Source organism: Cydia amplana, chromosome 16 (genome assembly GCF_948474715.1).
Source record: "Cydia amplana chromosome 16, ilCydAmpl1.1, whole genome shotgun sequence".
NCBI classification, from domain to species: Eukaryota; Metazoa; Arthropoda; class Insecta; order Lepidoptera; family Tortricidae; genus Cydia; species Cydia amplana.
The window spans coordinates 13,695,268-13,715,833 of NC_086084.1; the positions used below are offsets into that span (position 1 = coordinate 13,695,268).

Here is a 20,566-nt window from a genome sequence, read left to right on the forward strand (position 1 = left end):
AAAGAACATGTCTAGTCACTTTTTACGGAAAAAAAGATTTTCATCTCGATAGAGCATTTAATGAACTATTAACTTACATGTTTTGTTACCATCGTATGATATGTTTAACACAACTTTTTTTACTTTAAAAAGCCTAATCACGGAATTATAGTTTGTCAAAGGACTGTCTCATTTCAAACACAGACAGAGATAATCATACTATCATTGTCTTACACTAGTACTAGCACCCAAAAGAAAGTATGAGTATAGTTTTCCTGGTTCTTACTGACTGACAATTTGATTGACCAACTATAACATAACACATAAAACGCGATTACTCAAAATGTTACTAAAGCGACTATTCGACTAGACATGTTCGTTCCGTGTTCCCTTCAAATGTAAACCTGTTATTGTAATATGGACCTTAACTCAAGCAAAAAAAGACTTGTCAAACTATATTTATCAGAGATGTCAATATGCATAATGCAGGATTGTATTTCCAGTTATATGTCTAAGCTAGCGGTGGTTAATAAAAAGGCTTATTTATAAATTCGTTGTTTTTATTTCATCCAGCCTTATTATCTACACAAACACCTATAATTGTATAAAAAATATTTGGCAACGCGTTTTATACAGCGAGGTAAGCGTATGCTCTAAATCTTATATAATAAATTTATTTTATTGAACTGCCCCAAACCAAACACTTACCTAAATTACTGATGTACCGTCGGAAAATTTCCAAAATTGCGAAATTTCCACTTGGAAAACTTTCGGAAACTTCTGACTGTATGTACTGGGTATCTAAATTTTCCTAAATGAAAGTTTCCTGTGATTTTGTTTCCTGAAAATTTTGAGAATTTTTCCCGCTTTTTGGAAACTTTTCGCTACTTGCACATTTGTACCCAAACCCAATTGCGGATACGCTCTGCATATCTTTTGTTTTTCTATACCTTCCTGAGATTCAAAAGCAGTTGTTTTTTAATTTGGAACTCTTAGTTACCATATGTTACGTTCCCAACCAAAAGGGTACTTATTTTCGGTTGTCAATAAAGCGAATATGAACCAGGCGTTATTTCCATAAAGCTGCAATTTGAAATCAACCTTGTCTACAACGTTGAAAACGTTACATATTGAGTTCAGAACAGTGTGGAAAATGTAACATTTTGTACGTGGGGTCTCAGGAGGATACAGAAAGATGCAACATACGTTGTGTGTCTAGGCGCGAATACAAAAAAATAAAAAAATATATCTAAGGTCAATGTGGCTAATTCCGTCATAGGAACTATTCAGTCTTCTAGCGTTTTTCTCGAACAACGAACAAAATTCATAATTTCAACGACAAAGCAGCGATTGCTTTTAGTTTCAGCAGTCAAAAGCAGGTTGGTTTTATTTCCTACGATTAAAAATCAAAGAAATATACGCTCGTGGATAGAATAGTCCCTATGACGGAATTAGCCACATTGACCTTAGTATAAAATTAATTAAAATAGTGGTAAGGCATTGAAATTGGTGCTACTCTTAAATTAATTTCTATTGTCATAATTCAATACAATTATATTTTTTACTTCTGTAAATACATACTAGTTTTCTAGTAACGTGATTTACAAATTCCTGAGTTGCTAATGGTGCTCTCTTGTTGGCTGATAAATAACGTTATATAATATTATGAGACTGTGACAACATAATAAACCACTATCAATATTATCGAGCATTTCTCAAATAATTTGTACATTTCGATCACATCTTAGATTTCTATAAAAATTGGTATGCTGGTAAAGTACATGAAGCTGAACAATTTCCACCATATTTCCCAATATGTCCAAGAAAGTTTGTATGAAACATTCCTTTTTTGTTACCAAGTTTCATACAAACTTTCTTGGACATATTGGGAAATATGGTGGAAATTGTTCAGCTTCATGTACTTTACCAGCATACCAATTTTTATAGAAATCTAAGATGTGATCGAAATGTACAAATTATTTGAGAAATGCTCATGTACGTATCACACGATGTTATATAAAGTTATATGTGACGTTCCAAAGGTAAAGGTACCTTATGGCTGTCGGCCTCGCTAAGTGTGGTATTCCACCTGTCCTCCTGTCAAATACACATTATTTGCATCTCGCATTTTGCTTAGTAAGAGAGTGAGAGGCAATGCACATTGGACCAAGAAATTAGACAGATGGAATACCATTAATACCAACCTAAGCCGCATTAGTTTTGGAGCGCTGGTAATAATAGCGTAAGCACCAACCGCCATAAGGTACTTTTTTCCGTGGAACGTCACATATTGTAATGGTTTAGTAAAAAAATAAAAATAATCTCGCTATCAGACAGAGGTTTGTGTAGGTGCATAAAAAACTGACTAACAATTAGTTCTAAATAAATAACTTACACCGATACACAACACAATTCTTATATTCTACAGTTTTTTTGGAATGTTATGCAACAATAAAAAGTCGAGAAATAAATAAGTAAACTTAAAATATAATAAAATGTTCAGTTTTTGGTTTCCAATAAGTCCAATAACAACTTTTCAACGAATGTTTCATTTGAACGAACGCGTTTTTTTTTTTCAAAAACCATCGTTTTTGAAGTGAGTTTTTTCTTTAGCGGCGCTGTGCACTTTTTGTGATGGGGAAAAAATGTTAAACTCGCGACAGGTCACGTGACCGTAAGATTCGTAAGACGTAAGACGGGCACGTGACCTGATCGAAAAACTGTTACAATGTCATTGAGTTTTCACTTCTACCGGCACTCCCGGAGTGCAACCCGTTGTTTTTTTAGAAGGGTCACCAATCCACCTAAGGGTGGTATTCCACCTGTCCAATGTGTATTTGCATTTCACATTTTGCTTAGTGAGAGAGTGAGGGGCAATTCACATTGGATCAAGATATTGGACATGAAAACTTGTTCGGTCAAATGAAAATGTGTCAAATGAAACATAGGACAAACACTTTTCGGAGTTGCGATAAGGTGTTTTCGGGTAATTTCGTATATCCGATATTCCGAAAATCAGATGCAAATCACCAAAAATTCCATCAGAATAAAATACCCTTTTCGGAGTCACCTGGCGCATGGCGGTTTTCGATATTCGGAAATGCCCGAATGGTGTATATTATATTACTTCGCATTTGAGCGTTGTTTATATTTTTTGCCAATTTTATATATTGTGAAATTTTTTGCCACTTTTGTGAGCTTTCTACCAGCTCTTTCGATTCTACTGGGATAAACAATGTCCCAGAGTTTTTTTCCTATTGTGTTGCCATTTCCCATATACTTTGTATGGCGGTAACAAAAAGGAAAGTTTGAAAAATGTATGGATATTTTAGGACACCTTTTTTCTCGTATAAGGATGAAAAGGGCTCGCGATCCTGACTAGCAATAACACAAAGTGGCAAAAAAGGTCACAATATATAAAAATGGTACAAAAGAAACGCTCATTTATAATGCTCATTTATGGGTTGTATTAACTCTGTAACGTGTAAAGCGCTGGTGGCCTAGCGGTAAGAGCGTGCGACTTGCAATCCGGAGGTCGCGGGTTCAAACCCCGGCTCGTACCAATGAGTTTTTCGGAACTTATGTACGAAATATCATTTGATATTTACCAGTCGCTTTTCGGTGAAGGAAAACATCGTGAGGAAACCGGACTAATCCCAATAAGGCCTAGTTTACCCTCTGGGTTGGAAGGTTAGATGGCAGTCGCTTTCGTAAAAACTAGTGCCTACGCCAATTCCTGGGATTAGTTGCCAAGCGGACCCCAGGCTCCCATGAGCCGTGGCCAAAATGCCGGGACAACGCGAGGAAGAAGAAGAGAGATTAACTCTGTAACGTATGAACATCTGTTCCGTTGCTATATGATTTGTCTGTCTCACTGGTTGTGGCTGCGACACTGGTGTGTGATTTATCTGTACCACTGGTGGCTGTGGACTGATCGGTGTGAGGTTCAGTCTCGCAATTAATTTCGATACACTCGAAGTTTTTACAGAGAAATAGGATCTGAAAAATATATTTATTTTTACATAAATTACTTATTTCAGTTTAATGAGCGAAATAGAGAAAGGGACAACGCGTGCTAGTACTGTCAAAACATCGGTTTGGTGATAATAGGGAGTATTAATGCAATGTTCTGCCGCCAGAGTGCAGTACTAGCACAAACCGTAAACCATAGAGTAACTTAATTATAAACTATGCCGTAAACAGTTTTTTGAGAAATTTTCACAGATTATTAGTTACGAATAAATTGGTATCAAGGCGGTTTGTTTACTGTTAGTTCTAGTGGCGCCCCCTATGCAGAGTTTAGTTATTAAATATTAATAAGTAATATTCCTTATTCTGTACGTTTTACTACTTACTTATTAAAGCTTTGGATTCCTCCGAAAACGGTGCCGTCATATTACGGCCGCTATATAGCGTTGACTGACGTCACTAGAACGTTGTCTATGTAAACAAGATGGCGCGGTTTCCTAGACGGCGTTACGTTACGTTGGTTGTCAACGTAACGTAAGATGACGGCCGTCATGACGGTGTCGATAGTTTCGTGAACGTTTTATTAGATAGCGGTGACGCCATTTTGAATAAATGACACGAGATTTGAATAAATGATTCCGTACTACGATTATTTTCCTCTTCTGATGATATTTCATCCTCCAAGTAAATTACTGGCAAGGTGCGAAGTCGGTGGAGGGGGAAGTGGCGCTGATCGTCACAAACACAGGTAATCTTATGGAATGTCCGCCATTAGTACTAGCGGCAGCCGCTTTAACTAATTTTACTCCATAAGATCTAACGTAGAAAGTCCGCCAAAATGAGGGCAGCACCAGTCGTGCACCTAGCGAATAGATGATCAAGCAAATCTTGTCAGTAGGAAAAGGCGCGAAATTAAAATTTTCTATGGGACGTTATCCCATCGCGCCTACATTTTTCAAATTTGCCGCTTTGACCTTGGTGGATGACGGTGTGTTATGACGCCGTGGTACTTTCCACATGTCGCCACCGTAAAGACGGCCGTCTTTTGCGGCCGCTATATGACGGCACCGTTTTCGGAGGGATCCAAAGCTTAAGTGATTAGTTAGGTATATGTACTTACGGTGTACAACAGTATGGGCAACGCGAGTGTGGCACCCGCAAGCACGTCCCACCAGTGGTGGCGATTGTCGGACATGCGGGACAAACTGCAATACAGCGCGCTCAGCAGCGTCAGACCCTGCAGGCCCCATATTACCCTAGTCTCCCCTGCGCGACGACGCATATAATACTGCAACAAGAGTTATATGTTTTACAAGGGGAGCTAATATTGACACCCGAGCAAGTGAAATACTCCGAAATTGCGAGCGTGGCGAGTGGTTCGAAAAGGGGAATCTTGAGCATTTTGAGGGTTTCAAGCAAGGACCATAAATTTATGGTCCTTGGTTTCAAGTAGGGCTTCCAATACCGGGATCCCGGTATTTAGGGATCCCGGGATCCCGTCTTTTTAAACGCATTTTTCAATACCGGTATTTTTAAAGGCAATACCGGGATCCCGGTATTTAAAAAAATGAGGGAAATGTGCAGTATAAACCCTTTAAATCCATTATATTCGGCTGTATCAAAAAGCTTACTAAACGTCAGGCGCATCTAGAGTTAGACCAAGAAAAGTCTGCAACGATTTTGATAGCACGCGCAGTGCAAGTGTTATATTAAATGTCAAACTTCTATGAAATTATGAGGTACAAATAACACTTGGACTGCGTACTGCGTACTGCGTATGCTATCAAAATCGTTGCAGACTTTACTTGGTCTAACTCTAACTGGTCTCTAGCCCGCATTTTATTATTGAAACAAGATCGTTGCCTAATGCGTCAGATAAATATTTGGTGGTTGGTGGTGGATGAATCCTGAAGTTATGTGAGTGATGAATATAATGATAGTGACATTAACATAATTAGTTCTTATAATTTTATCAAAAATTAAAACGTAAGAGCAAGGATAACTGTAATAATGGCAAACCATTTTTGACGGAAATTGGAAAAATTTTGAATGGTTGGTTAAGTTGGACTACAAATGTGACTGGTGAGGTGAAGTCAATAAATTGGATAAAATTATTGCCAACCTGGAGTGTGAAATAAAATTATTGCAGATGGCGGCATTGATTGTTTTTTGTTGTAATAGCTTTTACGATATATCTGGTATTCCAGTGAGCCTTTCTAATTCCCCTCTTTAATAAAACTATACATTTTTAAGCGATTCATATCCAATACCGGGATCCCGGGATCCCGGTATTGATGAAGACAGTTTCGGTATTAATACCGGTATTGTGAGAAGTCCGGTATTTGGAAGCCCTAGTTTCAAGGCACAATGGTTAAACAAACTTTGCCACCGAGTGAAATACAAAATTGTCACCACACCGCGAGGAAAATACTAATTTCAAAAGATTACAAATCAAATCCAAATAAACCGTATTAAATAATTATTATATAAAATTATCATTAATAAGTAAATTCTACCAGCCAAGCCAACATGATGAGATAACTTAAAATTTACATCAAACTCTTGTGGATAAAATGCAGTGAATAAAAAACCGGCCAAGTGCGAGTCGGACTCGCGCACGGAGGGTTCCGCACCATAAACAAAAAAATAGAGCAAAAAAATCGTGTTTTTTGTATGGGAATTATAAATATTTATAAATGTATAATATTTATTTTAGTTTTAGTATTTGTTGTTATAGCGGCAATAGAGATACATCATTTGTGAAAATTTCAACTGTCTAGCTATCGCGGTTCATGAGATACAGCCTGGTGACAGACGGACGGACGGACAGCGAAGTCTTAGTAATAGGGTCCCGTTTTTTACCTTCTGGGTACGGAACCCTAAAAATGTCGACGAAGTGAAGAAACTCTTACTGCGATATAAATTCCCGCGTGCAGCGCCAGCGACGTGTGTTCGGATGGGAAGCTCGTGTCCGACTGGTGTTGCCACACTGAACTCAACTTCCATTCAACAGATGGCGCTGAATTTGAAGGAACGGGACTATGTATAGACACTTCTTATTTTATTCGTTCATGTACCTAACCTAACACCATAGAGAAATATAGTAAGACAAGAGTGCTCACTCCATACATCAGTTAGACTATTAATTTCAGTGTCTACATCTAGCATCGAGTAGCGGGACTATCAGTACTGCTACATCTATTGTCAAGTAGCAGTACTGATAGTTCCGCTACTCGATGCTAGATGCTAATAGTCTTTTTGGTACTAAAACTGATGTATGGAGTGAGCAATCTATGTATTTTTTTCTCTATGCTAACACTTACTGCTATATAAATTCCCGCGTGCAACGCCAGCGACGTGTGTCCGGATGGAAAGCTCTTGTCCGACTGGTGTTGCCATACTGCCTTTGTACATGTGTAACTCTGCACGTATTCTGATCTGTAACAAAGTCAACTAAGCCCCGTCTCCATATCGCGCGGCAAACCACCGAAAATTGGCTCGCGCGGCAGCCGCGCGCAATGGATACCGGGCTGCCGCGCGAGCCAACTCGATGCGCCCGGTATCCATTGCGCGCGGCTGCCGCGCGAGCCAATGTTCGATGGTTTGCCGCGCGATATGGAGACGGGACTTTATAGTAGCATACGAACTAGAATAACTATAGAAGTCTGACTAGAGCCATAGAGAAAAAGTACATAAGAGTGCTCACGCCAATCACGCCATACATCAGTTTTGGTACCAAAACGACTATTGTTTTCGTAGTCGACATCTTGTATCGAGTAGCGGAATTATCAGTACTGCTACTTGACAATAGATGTTGCACCGACCTAAAAGTCTAATGCTCAACAATTTTCAGCTAATATTATAACTGGATTAACCGGAACTCTATTTTCAACTCCTGCTTTTAGGTAATATTGGTTGTAAATTGTTGTTCAACACAATTTTCGTGAGTCGCCACACGAGAGACATCTATAGTATCGAGTAGCGGTACTGATAATTCCGCTACTCGATGCTAAATGTCGACTACGAAAATAATAGTCATTTTGGTACCAAAAGTGATATATGGAGTGAGCACTCTATTCTTACTATATTTCTCTATGCTAGAGCGCAAAACAAAAAATTTGAAAACTTACCCTTGACAGCTTGAAGCCTCTTCCGGCTGACATGTGTCAAAGAAGTGCGGTCTCGGAGACCCCACCATCAGTTTGAGGGTTTGTACTACTGTTATATTGAGGAGAAGACCAAACAGATACTCTTTGTACCAGGACAATGCTCGAGATTTCGTTTTTAACTTGGACTTCTCATTTTTATGGTATTTTCTTTCCGCCATCAACATCTGGAAAGAAAAAAATAAATTTTTATTATCTGTAAAATTTATATGTAACCGGATTTTTGCTGGCTGAAACCTGACTGAAACTACGGCCTGATACTACCGAAAATACATTTTTTACATTTTTGGGGCAGCCGAAAGGTTTGGCATTTTTTTGGCCAAACAAAGGGGCATACCTATGGTCAGTTATGTATACAATAAATCATGTAGAAAATGTGTAGAAATCATTAGATTTCTTTATTTCACGATAAAAATTACACTATAAATTTGCATCAATGTCAAAATTATGTTTATCTTCTTATCATGATCGTCAAACATTACATACTAAAAAATTTAACCTTTAGCCCAGAGACCTATAAAAAGATCTCCTGTTCCATTCTAATTTGAACTTTGTGCAGACAAAATAAAATTTCATTTTGCTTGGCAAGGTTTGACGTATGCATAGATGGTAGTATTTCTATAGATGTGGCCTACCGCGTGCCCCCGTAAGGGATAGACATAGATGACGTCACAAACCCGGGGATACCATATAGGTAAAAATTACCCCAATATTATCAAATATTGGGGTAATTTTAATCACGTTCGCGAGTTGTTCGCCTACGTAAGACGCAGCGATAAATAAAATATCAATGGGCCAATATTTTTTTTTTAATTTATTTAGAAAACAAACAGCCTTTTACAAATAGGTCTTACAAAAATGACTAAAAATAGGCCTAAAGTTTCATACGTTACTAAGTTGACTATTACAATGAAAAGTAAATAGGTTACTTTAAACAATTTTTCAATTACTAGTAAACAAAATATGCCGAACTTTGTTCTTGAAATCGGACAAACTATGAACAAAAATGTCTGTATCATTAAGCGATTCATTATACATACCTATTACAAGTACGCCTAAAGAAAGAATTTTTAGCATACTGTGTGCCACAGGAAGAAATAGAAAAGGTAGGTGTTCGTAATATGCTTTGAGCATATCCGGCAGTTTTGCGTCGGTGCCCAGTTTCTCCTTCCGGTTGCTAAAATCCATTTAGCACGCGTGCCTGCATCTTGTGGAAATCTGGAGGTAATAAACGAAATATTCATTTTGTAATCTGTCACTCTTATTGCAAAATTAAGAATTAGTGCCTGCAGCATATCATAGAATTAGATTCTCTGAGTCGTGGCAAAACCCCCTATAACGTTAGAAAGAATCCGTAATGCTTAAATAAATATAATTTACATTCTAATTTAAACAGTTAAATTTTATTGTTCGTATATGTCCAGTTCTACAGCAAAATTATTTATAAAAATGTTATTAAAATACAAAATACCCGAATTTTGGGGTAATTGTATGCATCACGGGCTGGTATCCCTCGAATAATAGCAATGCGACTAAATTGAATACACGTTATTAAAAGGGTGACGGCTTACTGTCAATATGCGTACGTAATTTGGTCGGTTAATTTATCAGGAAATATTTATAGGTTAATTTTTTTACCCGAGTTATTATTTACTGTAAATGCTTTTTCTACTCAGATTTTAATTGATATAGATTGTAGGATGCTGTTACTAAGCATGATAATGTGACCGAAGTATAAAATACTGTATTTACCCGTGAAATGTTACGTTGTCCTGTTTTTGCCGGCAGTCACTTGTACAGCGCAAAACTGAGCAATTCACCATATTTGTTGAATTGTTAAGTACTACTACATGCACACGAAACACTGATTTCAATATTTTTCCTGATAATCTTTGCACTGTTCATATGTTTCACACCAATTTGACGTTTACGCATTGTTTGTATCCCACCATAAACTACGGTGGGGAATAAAAAAATATGAGACTGTGACAAAGACAAACAATAATAGCGCTTTCTCTGCTACTCCTAGTGAAAGATACATAAGACTATCCCGTTCTGTCAGTTATCCCCACCACTCATGCCATGCCCTCGGACGTATGGGTGGCTAGAGGTTAATAATAGACTACTAGAACTATCTGTACTTATAATACTTTACTATCCAAATAGTATCAAACACAAAGCACTCACAACAACCAGCGGAAGGAATATGGTTGTAACCAGCAGCCATTTCCAGTTGATTGTGTCTCCGGTGAACGGGTGTGACAGCGCCGGGTCGTTACACCAGAATCCTACTTGACCTCCGGGGACCAATCGCAGCTCCACTATCAGAAATATCAGGAACACTGGAAATATCAATAAAATTTAATATTTATGGAAACTTTATCATTTTTGGGAAAATAAATATTTATCCTTCTCAATCCAGATGTCCATTTAAAAGGACAAAATCTAATCGAATTTTGAACTATAATGGAAGAAAAGGTTTCAAATTCAAAACTGCAAGGTCTGCAAGAATCACTCCAGGATTTTAGGGCTTTAAATCCAGTTTGCTTATTTGTTGGACCTGAAACTGAGCCTCTTTAGAGATATAATAGAGGTTTTTAAACCACTGAAAACAACATGTGTGGTTCTTTGAGGGTCCACTGCCATTGGGCCTTCTTCACAAAAGTTTGCCAAACCATACTTTATAATGAATGTTATTCCCTGTACCTATGTTAAGCCTGGCTGGTAGACAAATACTCCAACCAACTTTTATTCTTACACTCAAAACTATCCTGTTGAAGGTCACGCAAGAGAAATCTTAAGAGTAAAAAAAAAATAACCACCTAGTAATTAGAGTACAATGTGATGTTTTAATTAAAATTAAAAAGGTAAATTAGTTTACATACCTCTATGCCAACGATTGGTTTTCGACCAGTATAACTTCGCTTTGGCCCACATTTTCAGCAGTAGGTACCCAACTATCTTTAAAGTAGAGATTTGTACTATTTTCACATGATCCCGACTACGACCGCGACTGAAGTAAGAGCGTTATACTCAATATGACTAGTTGTTATAGCAAATATGACTAATTGTAACGTCATTGTGAATCAGGATGTTAATCTATTTACATAATAATACCGTTGCAAAATTACGCAAACATTACAGCTCACTAAATCATGACAAAATTACTTTTCAGACAGGGTTTATTATTGAAGTGTAATGCAGTAAATCCAATTAGATTTATTTTCCAGTATTACAAATCAGTGTAGCAGCTTAAAAATGTTATGTTATTTTATTTTATAGAAGAACCCATGTTTTCGTACTGGTACCCAAACCACCCAAACGTAGTGAATCCAAAGAGAGAATATAATCACTACGTGAGTGAATCTATGTAGTCTAGTCTTCTAGCTGTCTTCTAGTCTTAATATTCTTGTCATTCTCATTCGTCAACTCGCGTTGTCAACTCGTCATTCATTAGTATGTCAATGTCAAAAAATATCAAAGCGCGTTTAAAAACCATGTATGTACACCAAACATAGGATACAATGTAAATAGTGCCATTTTTATTTCACTATCTTTTTATAATTTCCATTTTGTTTCTAAAAATAAGATCTTGTTTTATTTTTTATTTCATTTCAAGCTATGAAGTACTGACCTACTATCTGACCTACTGACAGCTATCATTATGCATTATAGAATGATTATAGACATGCCCCTGGTAAGTGGTAACACTGTGTTTATTCGTTAAGCTGGCCACACACACTAGGTTTTGCGTGTCGGTTTTGCTTGTGCAAGCAAAACCAACAGGCACGACCGACTTCCATAGGGCACACACACGTAACGACAAACCTGCACAAACTCTCAGTTCAAACCATCATGGCACCGGTAGCGGTGGTTGACGTAGACGCAATAGCGCTATTAGGCTTATATTTCGTCAGCCATACACGCATACAAACCATGAATCCACTCCACACTTAAAAAATAATAAAACTGGCCAAGTGAGAGTGGGACTCGCGCACGAAGGGTACCGTACCATTATCTATAAAAACGGAAAAAAATCATGGGAGCCCCACTCCGACTCGCACTTTTTTAGGCCGGTTTTTTAGTATTTGTTGTACTAGAGGCAACAGAAATAGATCATCTGTGAACATTTCAACAGTCTAACTAGCATAGTTCATGAGATACAGCCTAGTGACAGACGGACGGACGGACAGTGGAGTCTTAGTAATAGGGTCCCGTTTTACCCTTTGGTTACGGAACCCTAAAAATCTACTAAAAATCCTCTACAATTGCATTTCGTTTGCGAGACGACATTGTTGCACAGTGACTTGCGACCTATCCCCTCGGCAATCACTGGATAACTGAAGCCTATCAAGCCTGCCAGCCACACACGTTCAGTTATGCCTGCGCAAGCGAAGTGCGCAAGCACAACCGACAGGCAAAAAATATAAATTTTGATATTTTCAATTTTGCTTGCGCAGGCAAGGAGTTTGCTTGCGCAGGCAAGGAGTCATGTCATACACACGTTCAGTTATGCCTGCACAAGTAAACTGTGCAAGCATAACCATCGGTTATAACCTAGTGTGTGTGGCCGGCTTTATGGTACTTTTACCGGCGGCGTCGAGACAGTGTTTTTTTGTTTCGTTATTCATTTGTTTTATTCATATTTTTTTGTTAAATTACTATCTTGTCAGTAGTTTTTAACAAAATTGCTTGCTGATAAAATATACTGTAGGCAACGAAACGTACTTATTCTCCATTACCTAAAAACGAATTTTCACCGTCAAAGTTTTAAACATTGTTCACCATGCCCATGAATCTGTAAGTACATAGCACGTTCATTGTTATTTGTTAGCAAAAATAGCAAAGAAAGATACCTCTTTTTGTTGCTAATCATATCATTATTTATCCTTAAACTCTCACAGATCTCACACTACACCCGTCTAAACTAAACATTTGTAGGTTCATTTAAACAATTTGTTTCAGAGCAATCAAACAAAAAGAACTAGGATCATTCTTGAAATTAAGATGCATGATATCCATCCTTGAAGAAGAAAATGAAGTGCATAGCGAAGAATTCACTGTTAATGAATTAGCTACGGTGCGTTTCAAATTTTACACCAAGGATAGTCAAAGTGCACTTTTGGCCTTCGTTACTGCACAAAAGCATGTAAAAGCTAAAGATGATAAAGTTAAATTGAAATTTTCTTGTCATGAATTTGATAAGCCATTGTATTCTGAGTGGTTCTGCAGAGAGAGAAAGGATACCAGAAAAATTGGTGAAATCTTACATTGTGATATTAGCTTAAAAGATGTGCGCACATTTCTTTTGAATATAACTATTACTGCTCACAAAGTTCAGGACTGTTTGCTTGTTAAGCTTTATAATGACGTGGAGTTCACCGACTTTAATTTGGGATCTGAAAATGGTAGTGTTGCTGTACATAGAGCGCACATGGCAGCCCACAGCAATGTGTTCAAGGCAATGCTCAGCCGAGAATGGAAGGAGACGACCGAGGGGAAGGTTCAGATCAAAGGAGTAACACTGCAGACTCTTCAGCACTTGAAACAGTATATGTACTTGGGCACTCTGCCCGAAGAAGGTCTTCAGCCATTATTATTGATCGCTTCATACTATTTAATTGAAGATTTAAAGGCAGAATGCATATCAACGCTTGCCCAGACAGCGAAACATGGAGACTGGTACAGTCTCTTTGAATTTGCAACGGAGAATAATATACCTGAATTATTATGTGCTATCACATTAGTCAACCCCGACAGTGTTCTTGAAGGTAACACACAAATGGTTAAGAAGTAGGTTTTAGAACTAAAACTTAATAATTTAAAAATTAAGTGTAATAACATTAATCATTCATTTATAATTTATAGTATAAGAAATTCACCATGTGAATACCTATACCTACCTTCTTTAACATTAAAATATTTTGTTATTAAAAACATCGTCCATGTTTTTTTTAATCCTCATCTTAAGACGAAAGTGGATAACCCGCGCGAATTCGTCTTTTCATACGAACATAGTCCTCATTTTCATGTTACATTATTGAAAATATTTTGACACAATTGGCAACCACAGCTATGCTATGTTTGACTTTTTTCAAATTTTTGATTATTATAAAAGTTAGAAGTATTTAAATATTTGTATGAAATTGTTCTTCGCTCTTGATTTTTACAATAACCAAAAAAAGTCAAACGTACGGGCATAGCTATGGTTAATATACATCAAATTATGCAAAAATATTTTCAATTATGTCAATATCCAGAGAGGAAAATGAGGACTACGTTTGTATGGTAAAGCGGCCGTCCGCTTTCCTCTTGTCTGCGCGTATAGACATACGTTGGGGCTGATGGCCAGGATTTGCGCTGATGTGGATGGCAGGTTGATGAAATGACGAAGGCAGCAGGTTCTTCGAATTAACTACATTTAATTCGGGATTTTACATTGTTTTTACGTAAATTAAATAAATAAAAATGAGCAACAAAAAAGATAGGTATGGGCTACGTGTTAGCTAGTTGAGAGCGATATGCAAATTCGTAAGTGTCATCCTGTGTCGTCATTGGTGCGCGCAGGGATGACGAGCCGCTACACCATTGGCTGTCGATCACGACATATCTGATGTATGCTTCTCATTGGCTGCTGGTGACATGACGCGATAACATGTATGTGACGTCATGGTACTCGTGGTAGGTGCATCGCAGCCGGGGATAGGCGCGCGGGCCGCTAGGCGCGCGGGCCGCTAGGCGCGAGCCAGGTTGAAGGTCACGGGCCGCCGTTGTTTCTATGTGCTGGTTAATCTTTACTTTATGGACCGTCGATTTTTGGGGCGGAGAGGGGGGGAGGGGGGAGGGGGGGGGGAGAGGGCTACCCCCCAGTCCAACCCCCATAGCGCGGAACCCCATGGTTATGGAGATATCCATGGTTAAAGTTGGTATGGAATTACTATGAAATAAGGGATTACAGCAAAATTTGAAGGGGGAGGGGGTGAGGGGTGAGGGGGGGCGCGCTTCGCCCGAAGGCCCGCTTCGTCGCCCCTGAGGTCGCGAGCTGACGAGACCATACCTCGGGGCTACTCCGCGAGCCTTCGACCTCAGCGGTGAAGCTGTTGGATCTGGGGGTAGCTCCGGCGCTGCGGAAGAGCAGCCCTTCCGCCCTCGCGTGACAAAGCACGCTCACTGCACTCGGCTCCGCAGCTTCGGCTTACTGGTCGCCTTCGGCGACCAGCCTCAGCCGCTCGCCTCGCTCGTTCCCGCGCTCCGTCACGGCGGGCGAGGGCTGCCCTCCCTCCGCGCCTCCGTTTTTGGAATTGCTCTCTAGGGGTAGGACAGACAAGCCCACGTGGATAGTGGGGTGCTCTGATTCGGTTTTTAGTGACCTTGAGATTCTGGTGACCAAAGATTTTGGCGACCTTGAGATTCTGGTGACTTTGAGATTCTGGGGGATAAAAAATTTGGTGACCTTGAGATTTTGGTGACCATAAATTTCGTGACCTTGAGATTTTGGTGACCTTGAGGATGGTGGTGTGGTATAAAAGGTAATATAAATGAACACAAAACAGCACCTTTCGACATCTGCTATGACATTACTCCTTTATTTCATAGTAATTTCATACAAACTTTAACCATGGATATCTCCATAACCATGGGGTTCCGCGCCATGGGGGTTGGACTGGGGGGTAGGCCTTTGCACCCTCTACCCCCCCATACCCAACACTCCCTCCAAATCGACGGTCCATAAAGTAAAGATTAGCCCTCACCATCCTAATGACCTTACTCAGCATCCTAAATGACCTAATCACTAGTCACTATTTGGCATGGTATAATAATATACTCCGCCTGGTACTCTATTCCGAGATTCGCGAATGACCTAACTGGCACTTGCCTACGTCATCATGCTGTTTACAGGTTCTCAAACTTTAAAATGTGGGAGAATTTTAACCAGCAGTGAAAATTATTTTAACGGCATTAATTTTAAGTTATTCATGTAGAAACATAGTAAAAGGCGGCATCGTCAAACAGCGGTCTTGACATCACTACGAGAACCGGGAATGGAGCTACAGCACTATGACGTCTGTCATCTAGAGATCGGTTTTTGCGCGTGATCGGCGTCGCGTATTACCTAAGTCCAAAACTCTGATTATTATTGTGATTCCCTAATAAATATTGTTTAAAATGGTGCTCTGGTGTTTTTACCCTTACAGCTTCAGAAGTGCGATAATGGATTCCCGCCTACTACGATATAATTTGTCGAAATTGACATTACGAAATTTACCGCGCGTAGTCCTTCCTTGTTTCATTGTTCTGATCGTTAATCTGATTGTAATGAGTAAATGCACCAACACCACTCATGAGAGTCAGACTTAAATATACAAAGTCCAAGATTGGTATCAAAATTATATCTAAAAGGATACTTAACCTACAAAACTAACCTGTGCCGGCTATTGGCTGCTGGCGTACCTATCGTGTCTTTGCCTTGTTTTGTGTTTGATTTCAGATACCTATTTCAGTTTATTACATCAGTGATCATGACTGTCAAAAATAATACATATTGACAGTGTAATAAAGCTGCTGGCATGTATGTTATACAATATTCACAGCAGAAGATCACAAGACATAAGCTGACAGATACCATTAGGTACAATTGAATTTTGATATTGGTATGAATGAAATAAATCCTTGGGATTACAGAGTAACTCAGGTAAAAGTTAACTCAGGTAAGAAGTCTGTCGATCCAACACCTAACAGTGCTCCGGGGCCATAGTGGTAAATATTCACTGCCTCACTTATATGTTGTGTTATTTTTGTAATCCATGTGTTTTCAGATACATAACATAATGTGATTAAGTATGTCTACATGACATATTAACAAAATGCTATGAACATTTTCTAAAGTTTGTGTCGTGGTAAAATTTACATTCAAGTAAAAAGCATATAAAACAAGTTTGGTAATGTAAATTTAGCCTTGATTGATGCTATATGTATGGTGGTATTATGCTTTCATGATTAACAATGAGTGCTATTTAATACTTTATCCTTTCAGTCAAAATAAAATAGATTACAAGTTTTCAAAAACACTGGAATATTGGTTACAACAACGATAAGGAGAAATTACTTGTTGTTTCACATGTGTGTGTGTGTGATATTACACATGCTTATTGCAACTGAAATAATGCTTTGTTGGTATGTTTTTGGTTTGTGTAATTTCCAGAAATTTGACAGCAATGATTCTTGAATTGAACGACCATACCGTCGTTGAACGCACTAGAGTGACTATCGGGTCAGGCCTCTATAATGAACCCAAATGGACATGGGTAATATTTCAAAGTTAATTGGTTATGGATGCCAGGTATATTATGTCCTAGTGCTCATAATTATATATGGAGAAAATATGTTGATAAGTGGCTATTCTCCGATGTCATGGAAAATGAGGTATTTATTTAGAAATAACATTGATATAGTATAAAGAACTGGATACCCAATCAGCCGCCAAAAATGGCCCCACAAAAGTGATGTCAAAACAGATCATGCATTACTTTTTCGTTTAGTCTTGTTTGAAACGCTCATATGTGAAGTTGTCAACAATTACGAAATGTGCCGTTAAAATATGTAAAAATAACAATGATAAAACAAGGAAAAAGGATGGAATGTATTTCTTTCGGTTAGTTCTTTGGATAGCATTACATAATTTATGTAATCTGGTGGTAATTTTATGGTTTTGAATAAATTAATTTGTTAGTACCAAAGAAGGGATGTCAAGGAACAAAATTCTATTGAGTCGATGTGAGGTCAATATTTTTTTATATTTTTATATGGAATTCATAAGAAATAATATTATGTTTAAATTGAAGATTTCCAAGAAAACCTATGCGACGTGCAAAGTGGACTGCTATTTAATTATAGCAAGAGATAGGGGTGATGCAGTTTTAAACAAGGCAAAACGGCACTTGTGTGTTTGGCCCATTTCCCTGTTTCCGACATATACACCACCAATAAGGGCTTATATCGACTAACTGTAAATGCTAAACCTGTCGGAACACAGTGACAACCACAGGATTTTTTTTTATAAAGTATAGGTAGACTTTATAAAAAAAATCCAATCAGTATCTAAATGTCCCCGTGCACCCGGGCTATGAGTAAATGTAGATCTTAAATACACAGTTATTTAATAAGTAGAATTTATTTCAAGGAAATTAGTATTTAAAGACGTATACTTACGAATTAAAAATTTAATTTGTTTGAATTTGAACCACGAATTAATTTTATTTGAGCTCCCGATTAAATTAAAGTTGTTTTATTTATTACTTCAATTTTAATATTTTCCTGTACAGTAATACATATTAAAGTGTACCAAAGTGACTCCATTCGTTCATTATTCTCGTTTGACGTTGTTTGACGTAAATACGTTACGTTTAGTGCCATCGGACTAAATTTTTTAACAGTGTTGGTACTTATGTTTGCAAATTTGACACTTAATGCTTACGACATTAAGCTCTTTTCTGTACGAAACATTTATCTTGACTCAAAATTTACGTAAGCGTTTTTATCATCAATGCAAATGGTGCGAAACGTCATTGGGATCCACATTTCTTGACGTTTTTGTTCTGCTTTGTGTGTCTATTTCTTTTATATTAAGTCAGTGAGAAATAAAATGTTTGTTCATGTTGTACATGTATACTAACGGTCAGTATGTGTTACATTGACTGTGTGTGGTTAGTAAAATGCGCTTTGTGAATAAGCGAAAGGTGACATTTATTTGTAGCTGGTTAGTATTGTCTGTGACAAATGTAGTTGCTCCATGTTTCCGGAGCCTCCTCGGACGGAATATTTTAAAAGACAGTTCATATCACATATAACCTCCTGCATCTTTGCAATTAACATTAAGCTGCAGACATACTGATAAATACGGCAGTAAATCATTTGAAATGTTGAGAAAATTTCTGTCTGTACATATTATTGATTGGTTCTATGTATGAAAAATCTTATGAATTTTCATATACAAATTAATTGCATACAGCTTATAGTATGTTGTGGTTGTTGTTTTCTTCATTGGGATGTTGGTTTAAGTTTGCATTGCAAATATTTTTCACAAAATGTCATGTTATAAAATGAACCAAAGACATATATTTAAACAGACTTACCAAACTAATGAAAGTTATTGGCATGACATTGTCAAGTGTTTGAGTTATTGACAATGATAATCATTTGTGTTCTAACAGTATGTTTCAGATGCATTTCCTTATAACAAAACTTTATTGCTGGTGAAGTTTTGACTATAATTTTATAATAGGTACTTGCACCGATGAAGTATGATTACAGGTGTTTCCAAGGTTTAATCCTGTCAAAGAGATGGACATATTGAACAAGATATTTACTGAGCTGAGTATGACACTGGTAAAGCAGGTTGTTGCTAATGGTAAGCGAGGTAAATACTTTCAGGAGTCAATATGGATATTGACGGTCTACATGATACATGTCTTTTACATACAAGTGCGACTGGACTCTAAACGTTCCAGTCCGATAAGTGTTTTATGGGTGAATATTAAACGAAGGTAAATAGCTTGGTTAAAGCTTTCCAAATAACTATTTTAACCCATTCACTGCTAATGAACATTGACCGAAGAATATCATGTCATGAGCTACTGTTTGAAGTTATTGACGGTTTTCGTCTGAACTTGTAGTGTGTTATGGTACCGTTTGCATTAATAAACAGTACACTTTTATTACTTCTGGGTTTCATAAATCAGAAGTTATAAATAATAATATGTTTCACAAATTTTGTGGGTTCACTAAGTATGTATTTCATTGTTTTGAAAAATGCATAAATTGTGGTTTATTATGTTATGAACTCATTTATCTTACAATGTGTGCTTGCATGGCATTTAACAAAATTATTTAGTTTTGTGCAGGTATAAGTTAACCTGGATGATGATGTGTTGAGTTATCTACACATAAAATGCACATGCACAGCTGGAGAAAATCAACCATGTGTGTCTTGGGATTGGAAGCTTTATGGTTTAAGCATATGTGCCATGATTTGACTGATTGGTCATTATCAATATACACTTCATGATGGTTGAAAAATACAATTTGTGAAACCTCGATAAGGCGAACCTGGGTAAGAGAGGAACCTCGATAACATGAACTTCTGTTCAGGCTCTACTGTAGTTCAATGTGGTATAGTAAGAGTGTTGCCTTTATTTAGGGGCACGGAAGAGGCAAGCCAAGTTGCACATGATCATTTACAATTGGTTGCATAGTAGCAACTGCTTATTATTTTATATTTCCCATGTTAAGGGCAAATGCTGTTATTTCAGGTACCGTTTTCAGATTAAGAACTGACTACGAGTATATTCTCAGATTAGGAACTGAGATATAATTTTATGAGACACTCGGATTGAGAACTGAGTGATTATTTTATTTATATTACTTACTCTCGAGTTCGGAATCGAGTTGTGATT

The 20,566-nt window shown here is 37.7% G+C and overlaps 2 protein-coding genes across 2 annotated transcripts; one reads left to right on the top strand and one right to left on the bottom strand.

The window, feature by feature from the left end:
- Nucleotides 1-3,798: 3,798 nt before the first annotated feature.
- On the bottom strand, nucleotides 3,799-11,108 carry LOC134655307 (phospholipid phosphatase 3-like). Its single transcript, XM_063510757.1, has 6 exons — nucleotides 11,000-11,108; nucleotides 10,302-10,456; nucleotides 8,079-8,281; nucleotides 7,272-7,386; nucleotides 5,069-5,236; nucleotides 3,799-3,978 (listed from the first exon to the last, which is right to left on the bottom strand). Exons 1-6 carry the CDS (start codon nucleotides 11,049-11,051, stop codon nucleotides 3,799-3,801), a joined length of 873 nt encoding a protein of 290 aa, XP_063366827.1. The 5' UTR covers nucleotides 11,052-11,108.
- Nucleotides 11,109-12,892: 1,784 nt separating this feature from the next.
- LOC134655245 (kelch-like protein 23) lies at nucleotides 12,893-13,939 on the top strand. The gene is made up of 2 exons (XM_063510693.1): nucleotides 12,893-12,914; nucleotides 13,080-13,939. Exons 1-2 carry the CDS (start codon nucleotides 12,901-12,903, stop codon nucleotides 13,909-13,911), a joined length of 846 nt encoding a protein of 281 aa, XP_063366763.1. The 5' UTR covers nucleotides 12,893-12,900; the 3' UTR covers nucleotides 13,912-13,939.
- Nucleotides 13,940-20,566: the final 6,627 nt, after the last annotated feature.

Coding starts and splice junctions, on each gene's coding strand:
- LOC134655307 (XM_063510757.1), bottom strand. CDS start 11,051: ATGTGGGCCAAAGCGAAGTTATACTGGTCGAAAACCAATCGTTGGCAT. Junction 8,282..10,301: donor TATTCCTTCCGCTGGTTGTT/GTGAGTGCTTTG, acceptor TTTTCTTTCCAG/ATGTTGATGGCGGAAAGAAA. Junction 5,237..7,271: donor ACGCGGGAATTTATATAGCA/GTAAGTGTTAGC, acceptor CTCTTGTTGCAG/TATTATATGCGTCGTCGCGC.